This window comes from Lissotriton vulgaris, chromosome 9 (assembly GCF_964263255.1).
Source record: "Lissotriton vulgaris chromosome 9, aLisVul1.2, whole genome shotgun sequence".
Lineage (NCBI taxonomy): Eukaryota > Metazoa > Chordata > Amphibia > Caudata > Salamandridae > Lissotriton > Lissotriton vulgaris.
Window position 1 is genome coordinate 147,793,891 of NC_141697.1, and position 27,456 is coordinate 147,821,346.

Sequence of the window (27,456 nt, forward strand, 5' to 3'; positions counted from 1 at the left end):
AAGGAACATTTTTTATAAAACCAACCTAACTTGTTCATTCAAGAAATCAGAACCTGGGGCCTATAATTATAAAAGCAGCAGCCTCTGTGAAACGATAATAGACTGTGGTGCAAATTCCAGTTACCTAACAAGAGGGGAGGAGGACCCACACAAGGACATAAAACAAAGTCACAATGTGTGTATGCAATAAGCTATCTATTTGGAATTCATTGCACAGACATAACAGATTACAAGGTGAAATTTCATTGAAATGAGCATAGGAGTAATCTCAGAACACTGCTTTTTGCCTATACTATTTAATGGAGGCGCTGGAGATGAGAGGGCAACATGCAGAATGTAGGGATGTGAAGGGGAAAGCGAAACTCAATGGAAAGGGTGAGAGAGCAGGAAAACACATGGCATGCTGAAATCAAAAGAAAACTGTAGTAAGCAGTGAAATAATACAAGTCATCCAATCATAATTGTGCTAAAGAGGCTATGCTCTGTGGGATGGACAAACACAAGAAGATGAAGGAAGACCATTGAAAAAGAAGTAAGCAAATGAGATTAACAAGAAAGCCACCCAATGATAAGCAATAGGCTGACACAAACCCACTGTCAGTATTGGTAATATACACAGTACGTCTTTCAGCAACAAGCGCGACCTAAAAATCACAGTAAGCAGATATTTCATACAGTGCCAAAACAATATCAACCAAATGGAGGAAATCTTTTAAAAATTATGGACAAGTGGAAAAGGATGGACTGAGAAACTAAAAACTTTACCACTAAGTACCTAGAATATGACACAGGACTTTGTGTGTTGTCTGTGAAGCAAGATAGTAGCTTCAAAGTGAACCCTGACTTGGCACTACAATAGAAATAATAGTTAATTTGAAGAGGAGGGGACATTATTCCCGAACAGGTAACAAAAAGTAGTACTTGATTCAAAGTGCAAATTTGATCCAAAGTTACCATTATTAGTTAACATCAATAAAATTATGAGGTCACGTCAGGCATGTAAACTTTGATTATTCAAAAATTGATGTCACATATAACAGTTTGACCAAATTATTATTGGCACAAGTGAATATTTTCAGATAGTTACAAATAATGTATAAATAAATCAATTTTGTTTTTTTGTCTATTTGCACTTTAGATTTATTGCATTAAGTTTCAAGAAACATTATTCCGAAGAAAAAATACATTTCCGCAGTCCTAAAACGCATAGCGATTACGTTTTCTTTTTCTCGGGAAACCCTTTGGAAAAATGTTTTGCTTCTATTCTATGTTGCAAAACATGGAGACATAATGGTTGCTGTAAAACGTTTGTAACCAAAGGGATTTATTTGGAGAATCATAATTGAAGTGTCCACTCACTTAATTTACTTTTGTGAGATTCTCACTTAAAAGTGCAATGGGGTTCCACTGAAGATGTACATAGTGGCAATATATATTATATTAATATGATTTTGGAAGCCATTGTCGGTGACCCCCAAAATAATTTGTTAACAATTCAGAAAATCACGAACGGAAATAGATGGTTTATTGAAAGATTAGAAGTGCACTGATTTTGTGAAAAGTTTGTTCTTGAAATGATCCTCTCGGAGGTCACTCCCAAAAGCAACAGTGTGGTCCAGCAATCCAATACTTGTTTGCAAAGGCGCCTCTTATCTTCCTGTACTTACTTGTCGTTCAGTCAAATTTCTGTCATGATGAACAACAAACTTTCCACTCTGTTTGTACCTAATGGGACCTTAATCTAAAGAAGCATGCATCACAGCAGTATGCTCTATTTGCTGGTCAGGACCATGGTTTGACCACCTCTGAGCAGTAACTTTTACTTGCCTTCCAGATCTGTTTAATCCTTTTTTGTGCTGGAGAGTCCAGGGCAGAAGCTGAAACCCCCAAGTCTGCTGATGAGACCAGGGAAGGGAAATAGCATTCTATCTGCACACCATTTTTACTTTCCTCTGTCTGATATGCATCCTGGTCCTCCTGGCAGGTGCAATAAAATCAGTTGTGCTGCAGGAAGTGGAAATATCATCATTTTTAAATTGTGCATGAAGGCCCTGTTGGACACCACATTCTCTGAGAACATTCCACATGTGCAAATCTTCACTTCAGCAGAGCACGTGCTCTGGAGGAAGACTCCACCTTGTGATGCTGGGTGAGGGACACATTTCACATCATGGAAAGTCAGGGCATACTACCTGGAACCCCTAGCAGCATGAACATTTATCACTGCCATGCATGAGCATGTCAGACTGTGCTCTCAGCGGTGCCGCATGCGCGTGTTCCATCGCAACCCCATCAGCCAGTTTCCGCTTCATGACTCCCAGATCAATAGGCTGCCTTCCACCATTGTGAAATGAAGTCTCCCATTAATGCCCTTTAAAGGCTGGAGGCTCTCAAATGGACTTTTATTCCGAGATAGACCTGTCAATAGAAAAGACTGCAAAACAACTGTAGAGGAACTGACAGAATCCAGGCAGACCAGCAATGAGTAAGGGAGCCTTCTAGGGTCAAAGGAAGCAAGTATGGATTACACAAACGCACAGACAGAGGCTTACTGGAACTCGAGACTGCAAACAATGAAACCGAGTGTGTTAGACACTGGGGCCTAGATGTATCAAGCCTTTTGTGATTCGTTAAGGCCGAAATTCGCAGAATTTCGGCCTTAAGGAATCGCAAACGGACATTTAGCATCTCTTGGGATGTATCAGAAATTAGCAAAATAAGGAATCGCAAAAAATTGCGATTCCTTATTTTGCTTATGCATTTAAGGAATCGCAATTTTGCGATTCCTTAAATGGCATGTATGAAACTTTTTAAAATTGCGAATTCGGGTTAAGGAATCGCAAATTAACACCAATTTGAGGTTCGTGTTAATTTGCGAAATCCTTTTAAAAAACAAAATATGACTATTTTGAAGGTGGCATGTGACACACATACATGCCCGTAGGGCATGTATGTGTGCCATATGCACACACATGAAAGTTTCAGGGGTGCAGCAGGGTGTCCATGAGACACCCCTGCACCCTTGAAATAATTCTCAAATTGCGATTAGCAAATTGCGAATTCGCAATTTGAGAATTACTGCACAATCATTCCTATGGGCCTCCTGGCCCATAGGAATGCATGGGGAATTATTCCTTATTTGCGAATTCGCAAAATGCGAATTCGCAAATAAAGATAAATAAGGCATCGCAAAAAAAATGCAATTTTTTACATACATTCCATTTTGGGAATTCTAAATAGCGATTCGCAAAAAATCGCTATTTAAGATTCGCAAAATGGAATCTTGATACATCTAGGCCTCTGTCTTTTATTTCCTTTTCTTTCATAACCTCACCACCTCCCCTCACCATCTCCATTCAATTGCTAAGAATTAGGCATCATAAGAGCTAAATGGGTCTAAAATGACTGATTTGGGTTGGGAAAACTAGCTGATTCCAAAATACAGATATTTGTGAGAAGAACGAGGTTACACGGTTTGATTCTGTTTCGACTTAACCCTAAATTCCGAACAAAATAAAGAGGTAGCCATCACTTTGCAGAAACTTAGTACTGCTTTTTTTACATGATCAGTTTAACAGGCTGGGTGCAGTACAGGACAGGAGCTTGCAAAACTGATTTAAGCCTTAAGGTGGTGACATGAAAAGATGAGGTACTTTAATTGGACCGTCAATGTCTTATGCCGCCAATGAGGACCCCTCTTGACTTTGTGTCTTATAAAAACTGCGAAGTCCCCAGCCTGCATTGGAACCCAAGGCATCCACCATTGCCATGACCACAGTCACAAATGCAAAATCAAACTTTGGTAATGGCTCCATTCACAAAGCACTGATAACTTCCTCACTCTGCAAAGGAAACAAGTACTCAAAGGAACATGATGACGCTAGGAAAGCGAAATTCAGATTAGAAGAAACATGGACTTTGCTTCTTAAAGGGATTGTAAATGAAGTGCAAAAATGCACCACAAGAAATTACACCCTATAATATCTATGGGATCTACTGTCGCTTAATAAGTAGTAAAATAATCCGCATAATTGAGAGTCAGGGGACCCCTGAGGACCCTGGGCCCTGGTGTTGCTGCACCTGCTGCACTGTTGATAGGTAAGCCTCTGGATATGTGGTGAAATGAACTGCACAGATTGGGAGAAAATGCTATGCTTTCATTTAATACAGTGGTTCTTAAGGGTTTGACTTATAAAAACAAATATACACTGAACAAATGCTCAAATATTGAAATATTTTGTTTAATACACAATCAAATTTAGGAAAAGTTTTTACATTTTCAGTTTTGCTTTTTTGTTTGTATATACCTAATTATTTTTAATGTAGTAATTGTAATATTATTTAACTTTGTAAAGCAGATGTGGGGCCCCTTACCCTGTGCATATGGCACCAAACAGCAACTGGGCAGTTTATGTAGCCGAAACCCTGATGTTTTCTCTTCAACATGACTGTTATTGGCTCTCCTCTGCTGTGATGTGTATTACTCCCAGACAGGGGACAAAAGTGCCCTGGGTGTGGGGAAAGGCGTTCCTCTCCTGAGCAGTATGGCCTGGGTGGTGTACTCAGCCCTTCCTGAGCTTTGAAGGGTAATCTCAGGGCTGTGCCCCCTTCCTGACTTCTGTAACTGCCTGGCCTCTCTCTGGTGAATGCCACACACTCCTGGGCCTTTTGTTACCCTAGATGGATTGGTGCCAAATCCAGGGGAAGGGGATGAACTGACCACAACTAGTTTATGGCTAGACAAAGAGAGTGACCCCCAAAACACAGGCTGGCACAGGGTATAAAAGTGGCCCCTTCAGAACCTCTCATCACAACACTCCTGAACCGGTGAAGATTCAGACGAAGGACTGCCTCATATCTGAAGAAGGAGGACTCGACCTGCTTGCCTTGAATCCAGGTTTCCAGAAGTGACTCCAGGGGCAGTTGGCTGACCTCCTGTTTGGGCTACAAGGGCATAACAAGCATCCAGAGACCTTCTCTGCAACTGCCCAGCTTACCAGCACAAACTGGACCTCCCTGGTCCTGCTGCTGGTCTCTGCCTTAGTGAGTCCTGATACCCAAGAGGTTACTTCCTAGGTACTAGACCCCCCCTCCGGCCTGCAAACTGCAAGAACTGGACTCCAGGTGAAAATCCAGACGTTCTGGGCTCTCTCAGTAAGCAATGACTACCCGTGTTTCCCGCAAACATGAAGCTCCTGCTCTTCAGATCAGAAACGATCACCCATGTCTCTTGCCAGCATGAAAGTCCCACTGACAATCTGTCCTTCATGCTAACAGCGATCTTTTCAAAGTCAAACTGGTGACCACACAACCTCCTCATGGTCCCCGCCGGCGCGAAGCTCCGAATGTGGCTTCTTGCATGGAACTGCACTGAGTTCGAAGATAAACTTACAACGAGAATGAACCTGGTATCTCTATTTGACCGACGCTCCATCGCACTCAGCCTGATCTTTTAATTTTGATCCGGTCAAGCGTGACCAGATAAACATGATTGGGACTTTGTGCTTTTTGCCGCTATTTTTACCTGAAACTTTAAAAAATCATAACTCTAGCTCTATTTATTGATTTTTTGTTGTTATGGGCTAATTTTATTTATTGCAATGTAATCTATTTTTCTAAATTGGTTTGGGATTTTTCTTTTGTTGTGTTTTCATTTTATTACTGTTTGAGTACTGCATAAATACTTTACACATTCCCTCTAAGTTAAGCCTGCTATGGTTAAACACAGGTGTACTTAGTAACTTTTGCAGCCTGACAAGGATTGTGTGTATTTCTTCAGTTGGGCTTTCACCCCTCTCAACTTATAACCCTGTTTCTTACAGCTTTTGTGAAATGTCCGAAATTATTCAATTTTTCCACTTCGCGTAATTATGTGCCACTTGTTTTTAAAAAAATATATGTATCAAGAGCACAGGAACAACAAAACAAGAGTACAGCAGTGTTTTTTGGTTTTTTGCACTATTTTTTTAGCATGTGGCTGTTGTTTGTGGTGCTTCTGCGTTTTTTACACTATTGTTTTTTTAGCTAAATATGTAATTGCATAACAAAATGGTGCAAGGACACATTTTGAGTTAAAATATAGACCGAACTGATGGAATTTCGTGTCGAGTAATTACACATAAATCAAATTATGCAAATGTCACACACCCCTAGGTTACATTAAGCATACCTGTCTCACCTTGTTAGTCTCAGGTGATTTTTGTTCTAGTATAGAAAAGCAAAGAAGGTTTCAAATCACATCAAGATCCAACACTAAAAGCTCCATAGTTCTAAATGATTCTATCAAATGTAGAACTTTGCGAATAATATGAGCTAATACACATATGATGGTGATATGTTCTCAAAATGAATTAACCCAACAACTGAGCATTAGTAGTTGCTTGCACCCATTACTTGAACTCGGGCAGGGAGGTTAGCTCATATTTCCCACGTATTTTGTTTTCCTTTATCTCACACAACTGTGTTTCAGGCCAAAGGATTGATCACAGTCATTGTGACCCTTTTGAAAATGGCTTAATGGTAAACTTTTGTAAGTTTCATCAAGATGAAAACCCTACAAATGATCATGTTTGCTTTCTTGAAAAGGTCACATGAAATGTCTATTCACCTAAAATCCCAATGGAATCTAGCAAATTAACTTAAGTATTTCTTAGCGTTAAAGTTAACTTAGTTATGAGGTGTATGGTACTTAGAAAATCTTTATGAATTATAGGGACACTCCTTGAATATACTTTATATTGGCTGTGACAAATTCAAATTATATGCCTCAGAGACACTATTGTGATGAGGTGGATGTTGAATTTATCTTGCCGGTATAATTTTACACCCAGTCCATGACAAACCATGACAAACTTGCTTGTAGAGACGAAACCCTTCATCCCTTCAAACCCTCATGAAATACTCTTAAGATGAGTGAACACATGACAACTGTTTCTGATCCCATCCTTTGATGTAGTTTGTTTTCCCAGTCTATGTAATTCTTTCTGTATGCTTGCTAATTATTCGAATCTCATTACTCACTTTGTAATTTGTAGATTGTACTTGCAATCTCCTTCTTGGCCTCTTTGCCCACCATCCAACTTATGTTCAACATGCTGAGTTTTGTGCAGCCCTTCTTCTCTTGCACAACCCCAAAGTGATTTGTGTATAATATGTTACTGTCTGCAGAGATATATTAACTGTAAAATGTAGATGCTGTTTATTGGGATAGCAAGACTTTATTTGGACAATCCTGGCTACCATACATGTCTGTAAAGAACACATGAGCATTGGGGTGCATATGATAAAGTCTTTGCTTCAGAAACTTCTCCAGAAATGGTTTCTACTGTCATCTCATCAGTGAGCTCATTGATGACATCATTTGTGACATCATATGCAATGTCATTGATTGTGTTTTTGGTGAAGATCCCGCCACCATGCTGTTCAAGGGATCCCCCAGCCTACCTTTAGCCCCGTGGGGATCATGGGACTCCCCTTCGCTCACTTCAGTCCCTCAAAATAGTGTGAAAACATATTGAGGGACAAAATATCGAACAGGTAAGTGCACGAGGGAAGTAAGGATTAACTATTATTAACACCTCAACTATGTCCTTTGAAGATATATATATCACCAAGGTCCGTATATGTGGATTTAGGTACATAAAATATATACAGACTTATGTTTTGATAGTGTGTCCCTCTATAGTCTGGTCATGATAGTGTGACCATTTAATATGTGTACTCATAGTCCCCACCTACTTCACCTTGGCCCTGGCACATCTGGCAGGGCCAATGAATTCCCTGTCTACCTGGGGAGTGCCCCTGAAGATGATGGATACCTCTCAAGTAAATTAAAGGGCCATGGGTTACTCATAGGTGTAGGGGTGTAGGGGTAAAAAGTGAGATCTACTGTTCATAACATTGGATGTTAAGATGAGCATGTCTAATGCTAAACTTTGCTTCTAATTATTAATATGAAACATGCTGGAATGACATTGATAGCCTGGGCCATTTAAAAGTATGCCCTCCTTGTTGTCTCTCGGTGGGAAGGAACATTAGTAAACATTTAAGCTCTGGAATTAAGGGTAGGATAGGAACCCACATTTGGACACTTTTTGCAGTTAATCCACCGTCTGTCCTAACGGTGTGGTACCAGAATATCATAGCCAGACTATTGCCTATGCATAAATATATTGTATACGAAAATATTGCCCCATTGGAGTTAATAGTAGAAAATCTACACCAAATGTGACCAAATGTAAGATGATATTGAGGACATATGTTTGTAAGATATTTCTATATGTGATATTCTGAACCGAACCGTGGTACAGTGCGTTTTCTGCAATGTAGACTTAGAGGTGTGTTGAGAGAACCCTGGCACAGGAAAGCAAACCAAGCCTGAAAACAGAGCTGTGCAAAATAGATGGTAGGATACCATGCATCCTGAACTTGGGGCTGGCAGTTGGCTGCTATCACACTTAATACCACTGTAGACATCCTACAACCATGACTACCACTCACTGCCTCACTCTTTCATGATCTGTTGCCTGATCATTTGGGACAACAGCTGACACAATTATTTAGATTATTTACAGTTTTTGTAAAGCGCTTAATGGCGCTTTTTCAGTTGCCTCAAAGCGCTAGATTACTGATAGATATTAGAGATACAAAGGACGTGGTTATGCGTATAGGGATTTTGGAGCCTTTAGGTTGGATTACACTAATTGTATATTGTTTCAAGATTAAGTTAACGGTCCTCTAAGGTGTGGAGAACCACTAAACTCCACGAGGCAAGAGCGCAACTCTCAAAACATAAGTTCTACTCCCAAGCACACGTTTTAAGTTATGACAAGGTTTCCCTACTAATAACAAACATATACAGTAATGTGATGCCAAAATATACAAAATTTATTTTTTGGTTTTCTTGTCACGCCTTATTCAGGTGTTTCCAGCAACAGCCAACACGCGTTTTGTCGCAATAGGGTGTGATCCCGCCACTTCCTCAAGGCTGTACAAAATAAATATACTGAGTTCCACTGTATTTCATAATGCCACATCATTCTAAGTCAATATAACTAATCTTGTACATGTAGTAGCCATTCATAGTCAAAATACAGGGTAAGCTCCGAAATTCTAAAAAATTGCGTTTATGAACGACAATAATACCCCTTAGAACCCCTTTGTGGGTTGAAAGTAACACCACATTTACAGTAGGTTTATTTTCAGTACATACGGATTGAAATTAGAAATGAGTTAGCATTTATAGGCCATTGAATGGGCTAACCTGACGTATTTTTGCTTCTTTTCTAATTTACAGAATCATATACTTGGACATAATAGGTATTTGCCTATTTTTTTTAACACATATAAATCATGGGATATTAACGGTATTAGTCACTCTACGTTGTGATGCACAGACCCAGATTTTAAACCACGAACCAAAATTGTTAACTTAACCACTCATATAAGCACGGGTGGATATGCGTCTATTGTTGACTTCGGCACTTCTTCACCAATATACTTGGGCGATAAGGTGTTATTATCGCTATCATCTTGGCATTTGAATTGTTTCCGCTTACTCCATCGTATACTCTTTCTTGGTATCTTCTGTGGCTGTAAGTCACTTGCTGAAGTTTGGGTTTGCTTATATATTAAATAAGAGAATTTTTGAGCTTACCCTGTATTTTGACTATGAATGGCTATTACATGTACAAGATTAGTTATATTGACTTAGAATGATGTGGCATTATTAAATACAGTGGAACTCTGTATATTTATTTTGTACAGCCTTGAGGAAGTCGCAGGATCACACTCTATTGCGATGAAACGCGTGTTGGCTGTTGCTGGAAACACCTGAATAAAGCGTGACAAGAAAACCAAAAAAGAAATTTTGTATATTTTGTCATCACATTACTGTATATGTTTGTTATTAATAGGGAAACCTTGTCATAACTTAAAACGTGTGCTTGGGAGTAGAACTACTGATAGACCCTTGACCCGGTCAGGAGACCCTTGACCCGGTCACTCTACTACCGCACGGCCCCCGTGTGCCCGTATTCTGCTGCCACTGCCTGCTTGGCCCTTTCGCTGCAGCCTCTCCTTAGGGCCCCTGCTCTCCAGGCTTGCCCTCGACACCCAGGCGTACCCCGGCTTGCCCTCGCTCTCCAGGCTTGCCCTCGCTCTCCCCCGCTCCGCTTTCCCGCTCTTTCCAACCACCCCCTCTGCTCCCCGCTGCTGCTCTCCTGCGGCCCGCCCCCTTCTCCTGTCTCCCGCTCCCCATTCGCCGCCCCGCTCCCGCCTCCCAGCTGCTCCTCCCTCCCACTTGGCCATAAATGGCGGGGACCGCGCGGCAGTGAGCTATGACCCTTGACCCGGTCACTCTACTACCGCACGGCCCGTGTGCCCGGATTATGCTGTCGCTGCCTGCTTGGCTCTCTTGCTGCCGCCTCTCCTTCGGGCCCCTGCTCTCCAGGCTTGCCCTAGCTCCCGAGGCTTGCCCTCGCTCCCCAGGCTTGCCCTCGCTCTCCAGGCTTGCCCTCGCTCTCCAGGCTTGCCCAGGTTTGCTCTCGCTCTCCCCCGCTCTGCTTTCCCGCTCATTCTACCCCCCCCTCTGCTCCCCGCCGCTGCTCTCCTGTGGCCCGCCCCTTCTCCTGTCGCCCGCTCCCCATTTGCCGCCCCGCTCCCGCCTCCCAGCTGCTCCTCCCTCCCACTTTGCCATAAATGGCGGGGACCACGCGTACGCGCAGCGGCCATGCGCAGTGGGCACGCCGATTGCACGCCAAAGGCAAGAACGTCTACGCCCGTCTGCGCCTGGACCGCGCCCAGCGCCAGAACCCCTGGACCCCGCCAGAGCCAGCAAACCCGACTGAGCTACGACGCCGCCACCCTCAACGCACTCAACACCGGCCGACATCCAGCCTGCTACCAAGCCACCCCAAAACGCACCCACGGAGCCTTCACCTGCCACGCCTGCTACTTCACCTGCACTAGGTCCTGCACCGCGCCAGCCAAAACTGCTGCCAACAACAACCACCTCAAGTGCATCCTGCTCAACACCCGCTCCATCCACAGGTACGCCGTCGAACTATGGGACCTCCTGGACAAAACGGCACCAGACGTCACCTTCTTCACGAAACCTGGATGAACGCCTCCTCAGCCCCCGACATCGCCATTGCCATCCCGGACGGCTACAAGATCATCCGGAGGGACTGCGTCAACCAGACCGGAGCAGGCATCGCCATCGCCCACAGAAACACTATCCGCATCACAACCAACACCAACGACACCCTCGCCACCGCAGAGCACCTGCACTTCCAGATTCACACCGACCCCAAGACCATCCTCAGAGGAACCCTCATCTACAGACCCCGGGACCACGCTCACACTTCAGCGAGGGCATCGCAGACTTCATCAGCCCACTCACCCTCGCCTCCCCCGACTACATCCTCCTCGGAGACCTCAATTTCCACCTGGAGAACGACCAGGACAACAACACCACCGCCCTACTAGACAACCTCGCCAACCTCGGATTCAAGCAACTGGTCAACACCCCCACCCATTATGCCGGCCACACGCTCGACCCTGTCTTCTCCTCCAGCAACCACATCTCCTTGAGCCACACCACCGAGCTCCACTGGACCGACCACAGCTGCGTACACTTCAACAACAGGAAAACAACGACCCACCACCGCCCTCAACAAACCCCCCGAAGATGCTGGAGCAAGATCACCACCGACCAACTCACCACCTCCTTGCGCCTTAACCCTCCCACCAACACCACGGACCCCAACAAAGGAGCCCACAACCTCACACAGTGGATCACCGACTGCGCCGACACCCTTGCTCCACTGAAAAACCCTCCCAGTAACCTCAACAGCAAGAAAGCTGCGTGGTTCACCAACGATCTCAAAGACTCCAAGAAATCCTGCCGTGACCTTGAGAAAGCCTGGTGCCACAACCAGTCACGGACAACATGACAGCCCTCAAGAACGCCACCCGCAAACACCACCATTTGATCCGCACCACCAAAAGGTCATCCTTCAGAGAATGACTGGACAACAACACCCACAACAGCAAAGAACTCTTCAACGTCGTGAAAGAGATCTCCAACCCCAACGCCAGCAACAACGACATCGCACCTTCTCAAGACCTCTGCAACTCTCTGGCCACATTTTTCACCGTAAGATCGTCGACATACACGAAAGCTTCGGCGCTCAGAACACGTACCCCACCACCGAACCTACACCCCCCACCACCACCATGTGCGCCTGGACTCAGGTCAGCACGGAAGATACCACCCACACGATGAACACCATCCACTCGGGCTCCCCAGCCGATCCCTGCCCACACCACATCTTCAACAAAGCCGACTCCATCATCGCACCCAAACTTCGGGACATCATCAACAACTCCTTCATATCCACCACCTTCCCCGAGAGCTGGAAGCACGCAGAGATCAGCACCCTCCTGAAGAAACCCACCGCAGACCCCTCAGACCTCAAGAACTTCCGCCCCCATCTCGCTCCTCCCGTTCCCTGCAAAAGTCATTGAGAAAAGCGTCAACAAACAGCTGACAGCCTACCTGGAGACGAACGGCTCCCTTGACCCATCGCAGTCCGGATTCCGAGCAAACCACAGCACCTAGACCGCCCTCATCGCGGCCACCCACAACATCCAGACCCTGCTGGACAACGGCGAAACCGCAGCCCTCATCCTGCTCGACCTTTCGGCTGCGTTCGACACGGTCTGCCACCGCACCCTGACAACCCGCCTCTGCCACGCCGGGATCCAAGGAAAGGCCCTCGAAGAGATCACCTCCTTCCTCTCTGACAGAACGCAAAGAGTCCGTCTCCCGCCCTTCTATTGCAGAAGCCACCAAGATCATCTGCGGCATACCTCAAGGTTCCTCGCTCAGTCCCACCCTCTTCAACGTCTACATGAGCCCCCTTGCAGCCATCGCACGCAGGCACAACCTCAACATCATCTCCTACACCGACGATACCCAACTGATCCTCTCCCTCACCAACAACCCCACCTCAGCCAGAGCCAGCTTCCAGGACGGAATGAAAGACATTGCAGACTGGATGAAGCTCAGCCGCCTGAAACTGAACTCAGACAAGACGGAAGTCCTCATCCTCGGCCCATCCATCTCCGCCTGGACCGACTCCTGGTGGCCCCCTGCTCTGGGCCCCCCACCCAAGCCCACGGACCACGCACGCAACCTGGGCTTTATCCTTGACATCCTCCCTCACGATGGCCAAGCAAGTTAACGCCGTTACCTCCTCCTGCATTCAACACTCTCCGCATGCTCCGTAAGATATTCCGCTGGATCCCCACTGGAACCAGGAAAACGGTCACCCAGTCCCTCGTCATTAACCGTCTGGACTACGGGAACGCCCTCTACGCTGGGACCACCGCCAAACTACAGAAAAGACTCCAGCGCATCCAGAACGCCTCAGCACGACTCGTCTTGGACATCCCCCGACACTGCCACATCTCCGCCCAACTGAGGGGACCTGCACTGGCTCCCCGTCAGCAAGAGGATCACGTTCAGACTCCTCACCCACGCACACAAGGCTCTCCACGACTTGGGCCCCGAATACCTCAACAACCACCTCACGTTCTACACGCCAACCCGCCAGCTCCGCTCCGCCAGCCTCGCCCTCACCACCGTCCCACGGATCATGGACCACCACCGGAAGAAGATCCTTCACCTACCTGGCGGCCAAGACCTGGAACACCCTCCCCACCCACCTATGGCTCACCCAGGACCATCTCTCCTTCAGGAAGCAACTCAAGACCTGGCTTTTCGAGCAGTAGCAGCCCCCCCCCCCCCACCCCCAGCGCCTTGAGACCCTATCGGGTGAGTAGCGCGCTTTACAAATGCTCTTGATTGATTGATAGATATTAGCAGTGAAAATGTTAAACGTGTTTAGCAGCTTATGTGTGAATTTCGCGTTTGTGTTCCTTTTTAGCACAGTTTCAATATTAACCAGCACACTCATAGCTAATAATCAGAACCACAGTTTAGCATTAGACACCTTCGTTTAACGCCCAGGGTTTGCACTGCGGGTCTCGTCCTGGGTTGTTCACGGGCGTAGAACCCTGAACCACTCATGGGGGCCCTTTAAATGCCCGCTTCATCGTGCAGCGGTTTCAGTTTCATGATTTATTAATTGCATCGCTTGCAAGAGGGGGATTCATGCAGTCAGCATGAATGAAATAAAATATGTATAAACCGTGAGCTGATGTAGTCGGCGCATGTCAGGATTACAGGAAAAGTGGAGGGCACAGGCTGCTGTCAACACACCTAATGACTTACAGTGGAAGCTTCTGTGCAATCAACAAGAAGCAAGACAGGCGCACAGCAAACACACACGCGCACGCAGTCACGAACAGACGGAAACTAATAAACAACGGACACAAACACGCACAGGCATACTCAAACACACACGCGCGCACACACGGAAACCAATACGCATGGGACACAAACACGCGTGCACACCCGAAAACCAATAAGCATCAGACACAAACACGCACACACAAATAGACACAATATACAGAAATACAACTAATTAAACTGACATATTAAAGGCAAAACACACCCTAGAGCTGGGAAGACGTTAAACAACACACCAATCAAGTGCAGACAATCAACAACATGTGTACATAGCGAAGGCAACAAAACACAGAGACTGATACAGAATAAAGTCAACGTAAATAGAGGAAAGACATTTAATAACATGAACATACTTAATATAAAAACATGACGCGCGCGCACAATGAAGACAAGAAACAGCCCGGAAAGTTAAATAGATAGCACATAGACACACTGAACTAATACATCAAACATGACATACACAGATCAAAGACAACAAAAAGCACACCCAGAGACCATAAACGTAATAAACACGGACAGACTGAGCGTGTGCCCCAAACAAAAGACATTTAGGAGACACGCACACCCACACATGCGCCTAAGACTATCAACAGCACAGTGTGCTGATAAACCACACTGACACAACTATGCGTGTGTACGTGAAGGGAATACAACACACAGACACACATAACGCAGTCAATAAACAACATGCATTGGACATATACGCGTGCACGCACGCCCAGCCGCGAGCACGTGAACTGCAGCACCGAGTTTATATGTTATACTGAAATGGGGGACTGCTTGCTGCTCTGCCCCCTTCCTTGCCCTGTTGGGGGGAGGTACTGCCCCTGACTCCAGTGCTGCAGACAGACGCCCAGCCTCGTGCACAAGAAATACAGCACCGGCAGGGGGTATATAGTATATTGAAATGGGGAATGCTTGCTGCAATGCCCCCTCCCTGCCCCCGCAGGTGCCCTGCCAGTGCTGCAGGCAGACGACCGGCCTCGTGCACACAGACTGCACACTGCAGAAGTGGTAGTGGTTACTTGTTGCAATGCCCCCTCCCTGCCCCCTCAGGTCCCCTGCTTTGGCAATCCTGCTGCGGGGAACCCCCGGCTCTAATACTGCAAACAGGCGTCCAGCCTCGTGCATATGAACTGCAGGCAATGGAAACTGCAAAAGGCCCTGCCTGAACCCAACCCCCGCCCCCCACCAGGTCCCTCCCCCGCCAGGTCCCCTGCTGGTCAGTCCTGCTGCAGGAAACCCCCTGCCTCCAGTGCTGCACACGAACGCCAGCCCCGTGCATATGGACTGCGGCACTGGGCGCTTCTTGGAATTCCGCCCCCTCCCCCCCCCCCCCGGCCTTTCTTCCTCAGGTCTCCAGCTTGGACGGAACTGCTGCAGGGAAACTCCTGACTCCAGTGCTGCAGACAGACACCCATCCTCGTGCACATGAACGGCAGGACTGGTGCTTGTTGGAAGACCCTCTCCCTGCCCCCTTAGGTACACAACCTGGACGCTCCTGCTGCGGGGAACCCCCTGTCTCCAGTGCTGCACACACGCCCGGCAATCTGCACGTGCACTGCAGCACCGGGTGTCCATATTATACTGCATTGGGTCTTGTTGGAATGCCCCCCCCCCCTCCCCCCCCCTTTCAGGTCCCTAGCTTGATCACTCCTGCTGCGGGGAACCCCCTGCCTCCAGTGCTGCACACACACGACCGGTCTCCTGAACGTGAACTGCAGAACAAGGTGTCCATATTATATTGCACTGGGTCCTGCGGGAATGCGCCCCCCTGATCAGGTCCCCAGCTTGAACGCTCCTGCTGCTGGGAACCCCCTGCTCCAGTGCTGCACACTCACGCCCGGCCTCCTGCACCTGCACTGCAGCGCCGGGTATCCATATTATAAAGCACTGGGTCTTGCGGGAATGGCCCCCCTGCCCCCCTCCCAGGTCCATAGCTTGGACGGTCCTCCTGCGGGGAACCCCCTGCCTCCAGTGCTGCACACACAGGCCCAGCCACGTGCACTGCAGCACCGGGTATCCATATTATATTGCACTGGGGCTTGCTGGAATGCCCCCCCCCCCCCCCTCCTTTCAGGTCTCCAGCTCGGAGGCTCCTGTTGCGGGGAACCCCCTGCCTCCAGTGCTGGACACTCACGCCCGGCCTCCTGCACGTGCACTGCAGCACCGGGTATCCATATTATATGGCACCTGGTCTTGCTGGAATGCCCCCCACCCCCCCACCCCCCTTCCCAGGTCCATAGCTCGGACGCTCCTGCTGCGGGGAACCCCCTGCCTCCAATGCTGCCGGGGGCTGCCTGCGGCTGACAGAGGCAATCCCCGGTTCAGTTTATACGCTAGTTTATACGGTGGTGGGCGGAGTTACCGCGGTCCACAGGACCGGCTGCTGTCATCGGCGGTGTTTTCCAGCTAGAGGCCGATCGCGGCGCTGGAACGTCCCTTCGGGGCCCCGGCAAACCGGAGCAGCATGCAGGGGTGGCGCTTGTTCCAGAGGTGAGCTGGGATCGAGACCTGGAGGCCTCGTTACCCAGCCACGCTCCTCCGAGGGAATACCGTCGACACCTCACCGTCCACTGATGCGTTCACTAAGGTTCTATCTACACACCGCCCTGGTCACCGGTTCCCTAGAGAGGCGCACAGACCATCTGACGTTCAGCACCTTGGACAGAAGCCACGCTTCAACTCAACACGAGTCCCTAGAATTCAGCCTACGGAGAGTTCAGCCCTTTAACGGATGCACCCGTCAGTCCTTGAAAGAATGTCTCCACAGACCAGCATGCACATGGGTGGCCCCTTCCCCTCTATTTCCCCGATCACGCTCTCTATCAGTAACTTGGGTGTATTCTGCTACCACACACCAGCGCCTCTGTCATAGTTCAATCCCATGTAGCGTGCAGTCCTCTCACTGATCCTGTCACCAGCACACGTGTGGTCCTTTCCACATACCACCCTCCCTACCAGTACTTCGGAGAGGTACCGCTTCCACATACCGTCGCTTCTTCCTGACTCTAGCCCCTGGGAGGAACAGCCCTCCAATGATCATATAAATCACACCTGGGAGGTTTCCTCCACAGACCACCCTGCCACACAGGGCATTAGACAGTTACTCGTCATGTGCACACCTTCTCTCCCAAACTGTAGCCTCGTGGAGCGCCCACCCCTTGCGCTGGTCTGTCCCCTTCCCCTAGAAGGCCCCATGCCCCAGGCCGCCTGGCATTCAGTCCCTTGGAGAGGGTCCGTCCGCACACAGACACGCGCCTCTCCTCGGATACGTGAAGAGTGCATCCCTTCTACTATCACCGGGAAGGTTCTCCCCACAGACCACCATGTCCCTCAGTGCATAGACACGATGCCCAATCCATTGCCCAGACCACCCTCCCTATCAGTATCTTTGCGGGTTACCGTTTCCACATACCATCGCCAAGCCCAGCAGACTACACTCTCTGGAGAGTGCAATACTTCAATGATCTATTGATCAGTGCTGGGGAGGTGCTCCCCACGGGCCACCAGGCCCATCCTCACCTAGGCACAATGCCTCAAATATTTCCTATCAGGGTTACCGTTTTCACATCCCATCACTAAGTCCAGCAGTGCAGAAATGGAAACATAGAAGTGCAGGTACTCTGCAGCTGAGTACCAGCTGGTTTCTGAGAAGTTTTAAGTTTCAAGTTTATTTTATTTTAGCATAGTTATTTAAAACCGTTGCAATAATGCCATTACAAAATTACTACAATGTTTAAAACCAATAAAAAAAACAAAGAGTGAAAAATCATTACAGTTTAAAAATCATAGTTCAATTGTGCTAATTAGAGAAAGTCATTGATTTGCTGAAGTGCTCGCACTCTCCTATTAAAACTATTACGTTCTTCTTGGAGAAGTGTGGTACTCTCCCTCATAAAATAATTAAGTGCCGGTACTCAGTACCAGCTCATTTAAAGCACTGAAGTCCAGACTACAGCCTACGGAGTGCTCAGTCCTTCCACTGATCTACTTACCGGTGCCTGAGGGGCTGTCCTCAGATACCACCCTGCCCATCAGTCCCTTGGACAGGTGCCTTACTGGCAAACACCCGTCCTTCCCTGACTTCAGCTCTTCCAGGAGCCCATCCTTTCCACTGACTCAGGCAACAACCCCTGGGAGGTTCTCTTGCACAGACCACCCTGTCCTTCAGCACCCGGAGTACATCTCCTCACCCACAGACCCCCTGCTATCCAGCACCCTCAGTCTTCAATCTTTAGTGGCACTACCCTCGACCCTACCAACCCTCTCCTGCCAGGCTCTGCCTCTGCAGCGGTCTGTTTTTTATGCCTCCCCCGAGCCCTGCCTACCCTTCAGCACCAAGGAGAGCTCTTAGCCCTACGCGCCCCCCCCCCCTGCACGTGAGCCGTGAGCCGCTGCTGCATTCCTCAGCACCCCCCCCCCCCCCATACCCCCACCCCACAAAACCCTCACACCCCGGAAAGGACTGGTTGCAGCCCATGTCCTGGGGTGCCCCGTCCACCCTATGTGCTCAGCATGCATTGCCTGCCCTGTGCGTGCTGGGCATGTTCATGTTTTTGTTTATGTCTATAGCTCCTTGTGTTTTCGGCTCCCTTTCCCGGCGCACACAGACGCCTGCAGACACAGATTACTGCATGACCTCACGGGCAATGCAGACACAACATCTGCAGCACGCCCGGACAGTTTCCTCACAGGCAAAGCCTCAGAGATGTAAATGTTCTGTGCATCCAGCCACCACACGCACCGGCGCGGGCAGCGCGTGCCCTTCGGCGCTCGCCGCTCACCTCTTCCCTCGCGTCTGCCGAGGCGCTCGCCTCCCCATCTGGGCTGTCTGCAGGTGCAGAGGTCTCGGCGGCCGCCTGGGTTTCCACCTCCGGAGACATCCTGGGCCATCACACTGGAGCGCACCGCCGCACCAGCGCCGCTCCCGGCGCAAACTTCCTTCCCGGGGCCAGGGCGCTCGCATCCGAGGGGGCTCCCCGACACTGCAGGCTGCTGGCCCCCAAAGCTCGAGGCGCCTTCTGCAGGATTCCCATCCCCTCCTCCTCCTCCTTCCTCCAGAGAGGTCCAGGGGCTGCAGAGCACCCCTCGCCCCCTCCGAGCTGCCTGCGCGTGGTCAGCTTATCCACCAGCACAGAAGCTGCCCCAGGAAACCAATGTCTAAGCGGGCAGTGCCAGCGTGCCAATCACTTCACGAGTCCAGCGTGGCGGTGAACTTTAAGGAAGCGGGGGCAGGAGCAGGCGGCGGCAGGGACCGGCTCTCAGCCCGAGAGCCTGCTAAATGTTGCATTTCCATCAAGCCTCCTCGGCTGCAGCCCCCTCCGGGGCACCCCTGCCTCGCGCGCCGCTCTGCAGTGCAGCTGCGTCTTACAGTGCTTGGCTGAGCTGCCTGCTTCTCTGCTGATAAGAGAGGGCTATCCCCCAGGAGCCCCAGCCTTTCAGGCACGGCAGTCCACAGAACTGCAGTACTTCTTGAAAGCTGGACCACGGGGGTAGCCCCACAGCTGTTTGATATGCAAGCCGTGTATGAAATATGGAAGGGCGAAACAAGACGCAGCCCCAAACAAGATATGCAAGTGTACCCGTGAGCCCAGCCTGCGACATGTCTTCAGGACACCTATTTCCGGCCCAGGGCTTTCCCTTTGCATGTGGTGTCAGGTGTGTTAATACTATTGATTCAGTGCAAACAAGCCAGGAAGACAACTCCCATGATGCATCAGATTGTTACATTTTAATCCACGGGACTGGGAACTTGGGGTGAGGTGGCAAACCTAGGCTCGAGCCTGCCTTTTAGCATCTTAAGGATTAGAGTGTGTTTGTTTTAGAGAACAAACGGGGCGGAGCGTGGCAGTAAGATTCAGCGGGGAGGGGTGAGCTTTCCAACAGGTACGCTGGCATATATTGTTAACATATGCGACGAGCAGGGCGCATGACAGGGGCCTTAAAGGGCAGTGGAAAGGGAGAGGAATGCAAATTTGGTTGGGGTATTAAGTGAGGAAAATCATAATATTTTGTAAATTAATCTAATTTTTGAAGACTTTCAAAACAGAGAGAGAGTGCATGTGTGCGTTTTTGTCTCTTTGTATGTAAAACTTTCTTGTGAAATCCGACAGATACCTCCCCATACCCCAACTGAAAGCACCTGTACCCAATTATTTACCTGAAAATACATTTATTAGGGCGGTGTAGCACCTCTAACACCCCCATGAATCTACGCCACTGAGAACAAACACATTTATTTTAATATAAAACGTCAACAGCTCATACTATCAAAACAGTTTCCATGATAAGCAGCCTTAACACAATAGAAGGCTACCATAGAAGGCAAGGGGCCCGGTGACAGGCATGACTGCGGGAGCCAGTCCTGGCATTTTAGCTAAACTTTGCAGCTTGATGTTTTTGAGCCCATAGTTTCAGAGTAGCGCGCTACTCACCAAGAAAGTGCTTCAACATCCCATTAGGGGTAACAAGCGCTATATAAATGCAAACCTTTTTTCCCTCTTCTATCCCTCCGCTATCCTTCTTAATCTAAATAACTGACTAATATCCACCACTCAAATTACTTTCATATTTCACTATACTAATTCACCATTAATCGTTTATGGGTTCCAGCGTACCGTGCTACTCGCCCAAAAATGCGCTTCAACACTCCATCAGGGGTAACAAGCTCTATATAAATGCAAACCTTTTCCCCTCTTCTATCCCTCCGCTATCCTTCTGATTCCAAATAACTGACTAACCTATCCACCACTCAAATTACTTTCATATTTCACTATACTAATTCAATACTAATCCTTCTTGGGTTCCGGAGTAGCGTGCTACTCACAGAGAAAGCGCTTCAACGCCTCGTCAGGGGAAGTAAGCACTATATAAATGCAATTACAACACAATACTTACTCTTTTAAAAGTGAAACTACAAGTCCCAAAAGGTAACATGCTTTTGGCTGAAAAAGGCAGGGCTGCTAAAGGTGTCACACAAGATATGAAGGACTTGGGAGGTACAAGAACCATAGCCCCCTGGGTGCAATGTGTGAAGATCCGTAGGGAACATGGAGGGCCCGCAGCTTGGCCTTTCTCAGAATGTTTGCCCTTGGGGTCGCAGGGGCGTTCTCGTGGGAGCAGTGAGCATACAGGAGTTTGCTTTCAAATGGATGCCAGGTCAGTGATATGGATGGGGAATAGGTAATCAGCAAGGCAGCTTTTAATTGTGTTCAGGGCATTTTGCTCTAAAATACGGACATCTTGATATCATGTTGGGAGCCAGGAAGGTACCAAGTGGGGACTCCGGCATCGTTGATGCTCTGGCTAGTGCACAGTGGGAGAGGTTACATGGTCTGGCCAAAGAGGTGGACAATGTCAGGACTGGGATAACTCAGGATATTTAGTTATTAGGGAGAAATAGATGCCGTTTTCAATAGCAGGGTAGGCGAGGACGGCTTATACCCAGGCCTGGTCAGTACTTTAGCAGGTGGGGTCGGAGGAATGGGGTAGGATATAAGACCATGATATTTTTGAAGCTCTCATGGTTGAAGGACAGTCAGGAACAATCAGTCATGTCAACCACGCTGATATTGCCATCACAAGCAAGTTTAGGTGGGATTATGCACCCTCCACAGGTATGCTTAGGAGGAGTATATTTAGAGGGCGGGAAGCCGCCTGGGGAGCCCAAGAGGAGCTCTTTGTTATTCTGCACTCTCAGTGCGGTCCACTTGTTTCTCCCCAGCATGTGCAGTGGGAGCGTCAAAGTGGGGTTTTTCTCAGCCCTTATGGCCGAGATGTTGTTTCCTAAGCTTTAAAGGTCCATGAATTCTTTGGCGGTAGAGGGAGTAAGGCCTTCTATGGGAGGTGGTCGGTTGGTCTGTAGTAGGCCTGCGGGTATGGATCTACATATCTACGACAGAGCACAAGAGTGCAGGCAGGAACTGGTGGCTCCAATTCTACAATCACATAGTTAGGTTTGCTGGGTTCGCTGAGGGGTCAGCCATTCAGACTTGTTTGGAGTCGGGTCAGCGCTATGTTAGAAGGGGAGCAGAGAGGTTTGTTGAAATAATGGTACAGGTTGTCAACTTTGTTTCTGTTTTGCAGGTTTTGTTCCGGGCCACAGGCTACAGGTTTGAAGATATGTTTTTTTGGGCCACCCGTACTTCAAGACACTAGAGGTTCTGCAGTCATACGGAATGTTTTTGGTGGTTATTGTTGCTATGTACTTCATCAGCTGGTATGAAAAGGGGTATGAGGGGGAGGAGGGCTTCTCCCTTTGTAATTAGACTGCCAATGAGGGGGGAGGGAAAATGTCCTGATATGGCTTATACATTTAGGTAGGAATGAATCAGTGTTTCAGTGGGTTGTTCAGTGTTAACCTCATGAAGTTGGACCTATGGGAGATTCCTGAGATATGGGCTGGTTGCCATGCGTTGTGGATGGAGTTTGTTCCATGATTAGCCTGCCGTGGGACTGTCAAGCCAGCAGCCATAGTCAGGGCTAGGGGGAAGCAGTTCTAGGAAATGCGCTCACCCTCCCATATGCAAGGACATTGTCCTGGGCAGAGAGGAGCCTTCGGATCTTCATTATGAGGAAGTGGTATTTTCGAGGAGTTAGAGAACAGTTCTCCTCCATAGGCACACAGGCATTGGACTCTACCTGTCACAGCTACAGCTGGGGTTTGGACTCAACAACCCATAGTTTGAAACTCTTTCCCTAGGGGATGGGGGCAGAAAAAGGACGCACTAGTGGGCCCCCTTTTTCTGGGTGGTGGTTGGCAGAGAAGTTGCCATGGTTTACCAAAGTTTATTGTTGTCAGCGGCAATTCAGGCTGAAAGGGACAGGTAGGCAAGTTCACACCTGGATGAGCCCGGAAGTTTAAGGTCCTGTAGGAAGTTTAATTGGTTAAGAGGTTAATAGATGTAGTAAAGAGGGAAGGGAGTTTAAAGGTCTCAGTTGCAGTTGACCAGCTAGAGCATGTACGATATTGCTGAATTAAGTTGTAGCTGGGAGGACATTTTAGGGGTGGGGGTAGCTCAACGTAGGTGAATAACTTTGTATAGTGAGGTTGTAGTTTTGTAAGGCAAAGGCCAGGGTTGTTTTGTGATGTGCACCTGTACAATAAAGCGGCCTTTTTCACACAAACCTGGTGGCAGTGGTCTGCCTGCTCCCCTCTTCCCCAAATATGGTAATCTAAATACTTGGAAAGGTGACCGTGAGACTTTATTTAACTTTATCAGGAGTCTGAATAACAGTGATCTCAAACTTCACTATACTGATAATGTTAACAATCAAAGGATGGATTTTCTTGAACAGGAAGAGTGACTCACTTTCACTCCTCCTCTCTAACCTTTGGTTTACATAGGTGGCCTGATTTTGAAATCATAAGTCGGTGCGAGTGCTTACAACAATGAAAGCATGCCATTACAAAGAAGGAGACATATACACATTTGATTTCTCATCTAATGGTAAGGTATGAGCTCTTGTATATAATGAACAACACATGTATGATCTAGGACATATTCAGGTAGGAAGTCCCAAATGGACTGCCTTCTCTTCATCTAAATTCAAGCTGATTGGAGACATAGGGGGTCATTAGGATGACGGGCGGACCTATCGGAAATCGGGATCACCCGCCATAAGGACGGGGGTCCCATGGGGGGTATTAGGACGTGCCCGCCACAGTGGCGGGCACGTCCTGCATTTTTATCATTGTGGTGGGCGGTGCTCTCAGCACCGCCCGCCACAATGATAAAAATGCACATTTGCATTTACATTAACAAAGCCGCAGGCACCGCGCGGTGCCTGCCACTTTGTTAATGTAAATGCAGGGTGGTACCACAGGTACCCCCCGTGTGCACCCCCTACCTGTCCTTTACTCCGGGGGTCCCGAAGTGAAGACCACATGCCTTTCCGTGGCGGCATCGCTGCCACGGAAAGGCATCTGTTTTGGGCAATGCTAATATGGCTGGCGGTGTCTAATAGACACCGCCACCATATTAAACCTTTTCCGCTCCAGCCGCAAGGCGACCGGGGCGGAAAAGCGGCAGACGGTGTTTCCGTCCGCCGCGGTCACCCCCACCATGATACTATGGCGGGGGGTGATTAAGGGTAGGATGGCGGGCGGATTGCCCCCGCCAGGCCGGCGGTGGCTACCGCCAGCCTGGCATCTGCGATCCGCCCGCCATCTTAATGGGCCCCATAGTATTGAATCCTACCCAACATCAGAGGTGGTGACAGGGTTTTGGAACTACTCAGATTGGAGTCACACTATATTATTGCATGCAATACTATGTTTTCGATCGGCTTGAATTTAGACAAAGAGATTGCAGTTCATTTGGGTTGATTAGCACCTTACATTTGAAATGAATAGTATCTGTTTTTAAATCGTAAGGATGTTTGGTTTCCAGTGCATCTGTGAAGTGGCATTTACTTCTGGTTTTAATTGAGTTAACATTATTAACACAGGCACTCAAGGGGTATTTCTGAACCAGGAGCTTCAAATGCGTTAAGAATGGATGTATGGCGTTACAACGCATAATTTTATATTGCATTCCATTACAACGCGATTTTTACATCGCAGGATCCATTACAATGCATGCCTTTACAACGCATGTCATTACATAGCAGATGCTATTACAACGCAGGTTTTATGTTTGAGTCTGTTGTTGAGAACTTTAACCTGCCATAGAGAGTTACTAGAATCTTTAACGTAAACTCAGATGATATGAATGTCTACAATGTTACATTGGGCATATGTCTACATGTGTATTAATCATATATCTATTTATATGTAATACCAGAAATGGATGGTTATGTTTTCTTTATGAATGACAGTCCAAAATGGCGTCCACAGACTTTACAGTACACTGATTTCAGAACCTTTTGTAGCAACCCAACTGACTTTGATAATTATACTGCCACAATGAACTTTCTAAGATTATCACAAAGACTATATTTTCATTTGGGTAGATAAAATGATTATGAGCCTCATTACGAGTTTGGCAGTCCAAGGGCTGCCAGACCTGCAGGGCACTCTGGCGCGGTCTTCTGGTGAGGCCACTGTGGCCCGTCAAGCATATTACGAGTTTCCTGACCGCCACACGTTTCATGGCGGTGCGAGCACCATGAAAAGTGTGGCGGCGAGGAAACAAAGAGAGCCCTACAGGGTCCCCTTGTGCCTCTGTGCCATGGGGTGCATGCTGTCTACATGCAACCCAGTACCTTCACAGCATGGATTGCAGAAGTCCATGCCATGCAGGTACTGATTTTGACGTTCCCATTGCGGTGTCTATGTTTATAGGCACCGCCTTGGGTACACCAAAGAGCCACCCGCCAGACAGGAGAAACCGCCTAATCTGGCGGGCAGTTCAACCCCGGGTTTGGGGATGCAGGCTGCTCGCGCACCGCCAAACTCGTATTGAGGCCCAATATGGTGCCTATGTAATGTCATATATTCATCTGCTTTTTAATCATCTGTCCATTTTCTCTTTTACACTATTCTCTAACACTATGTATTTTAGTAAGGGTCGTCATTTCCTGACCCGTGATCAAGGTGCTGTATCACGGAACAATATCGGGGTTATTGCTGCCGTTAGAGAAAAAATAACTTGACAGGACTCGCGAGCCATCGATGTATGCATGTTTTCCTTTACAGAACAGCTTGGAACTTTAGAGAGACACTTATATGGGGAATGTATGACGTTATAACGAAAACATTCACAGCGCATGCCTTTACAACATGGATTTTACAATGCAACATCCTTTAAATGCATGATTTTACATCGCATGCCAGCAAAATGTAATTTTAGAAACTACATTTACAGCGCATTCCATTATAATGCATACCATTACAATGCAACCCATTACAACACATAATACTTTTAGGAGTACAGTAGGGTAAGTGTTGGATAGTGTAGGGGTAAAAATTACGATTCCCACTCCAGTGAGTGCAACAGTAGGGTAAGTGTTGGATAGTGTAGGGGTAAAAACTACTCTTCCCACTCCAGTGAGTGCAACAGTAGGGTAAGTGTTGGATAGTGTAGGGGTAAAAATGACTATTCCCACTCCAGTGAGTGCAACAGTAGGGTAAGTGTTGGATAGTGTAGGGGTAAAAATTACTATTCCCCATTACTTACCTTATATTGTGTTGTAATGGCATACGTTGTAGTGACATGCATTGTAATGACATGTGTTATAGTGACATGCGATGTAATGGCTGCGTTGCAATGGCATGCGATGTAAAGGATGTTGCGTTGTAATGACTGCGTTGTAAAGGTAGAGCGATGTAATGACTGCATTGTAAAGGTTGTTTCCTTTATATGGGTGCTCTTATTTGTACATGGGCCTTTGTGCCAGCAGCCGGAGAACTTTTTGTCACTACACTTGTTTGTTATATACATGAATATAAATATTTGTGTTATCACCGCTAATCAATTGTTTTAAATACATTGTGCATGTGTTTCTTATGTTTGATAAATTGTAAGGATTATTGTTATTTAAATTATTTTTGTTTGTATTCTGTTTGTATGTAAATATGGTTGGAAGTGTTCATAAATATTTTTTCATAATTCAATAAAATAATTTGCTGAATGAAGTGTTGAAATATTTTGTATTGAGTTCATATATTTTTAATTTGTAAAAATCTGCTATGTATATATATATATATATATATATATATATATATATATATATATATATATATATATATATATATATATATATATATATCGAAAACCTCCGTTCTCCTGCCACAATCACCTCTGCCCTGATTGCGCTGGAAACAGACACGGACCACGCTTGGATGCTGGTTAGTAGTATTTTATTCAGCTGTCGCCATAACGTTTCGGCTGAAAAGCCTTGATCACATGACCTATATATATATATGAACAAAACATCCAGCTCCCACAAAAAAAACTCCATGGAAAAATCAATCAATCAATAAATCTATTTATAAAGCGCGCTACTTACCCGTGAGGGTCTCAAGGCGCTGAGGAGAAGGGTGTGCTGCTACTACTCGAAGAGCCAGGTCTTGAGAGTCTTCTGAAGGTGAGTAGGTCTTGGGTCTACCGTAGGTGGGTAGGGAGGGTGTTCCA

The 27,456-nt window shown here is 47.4% G+C and overlaps 1 protein-coding gene across 1 annotated transcript in view; it reads right to left on the reverse strand.

Annotated features, from left to right (window-relative positions):
• LOC147689754 (transmembrane protein 151B-like) overlaps nucleotides 1–19,263 on the reverse strand; it is a 202,209-nt gene extending 182,946 nt beyond the window's left edge. The window contains exon 1 of the mRNA XM_086936587.1: nucleotides 19,165–19,263. Within this exon, the coding sequence (XP_086792713.1) occupies nucleotides 19,165–19,263 (99 nt within the window). The remainder of the gene's footprint in view (nucleotides 1–19,164) is intronic.
• Nucleotides 19,264–27,456: the final 8,193 nt, after the last annotated feature.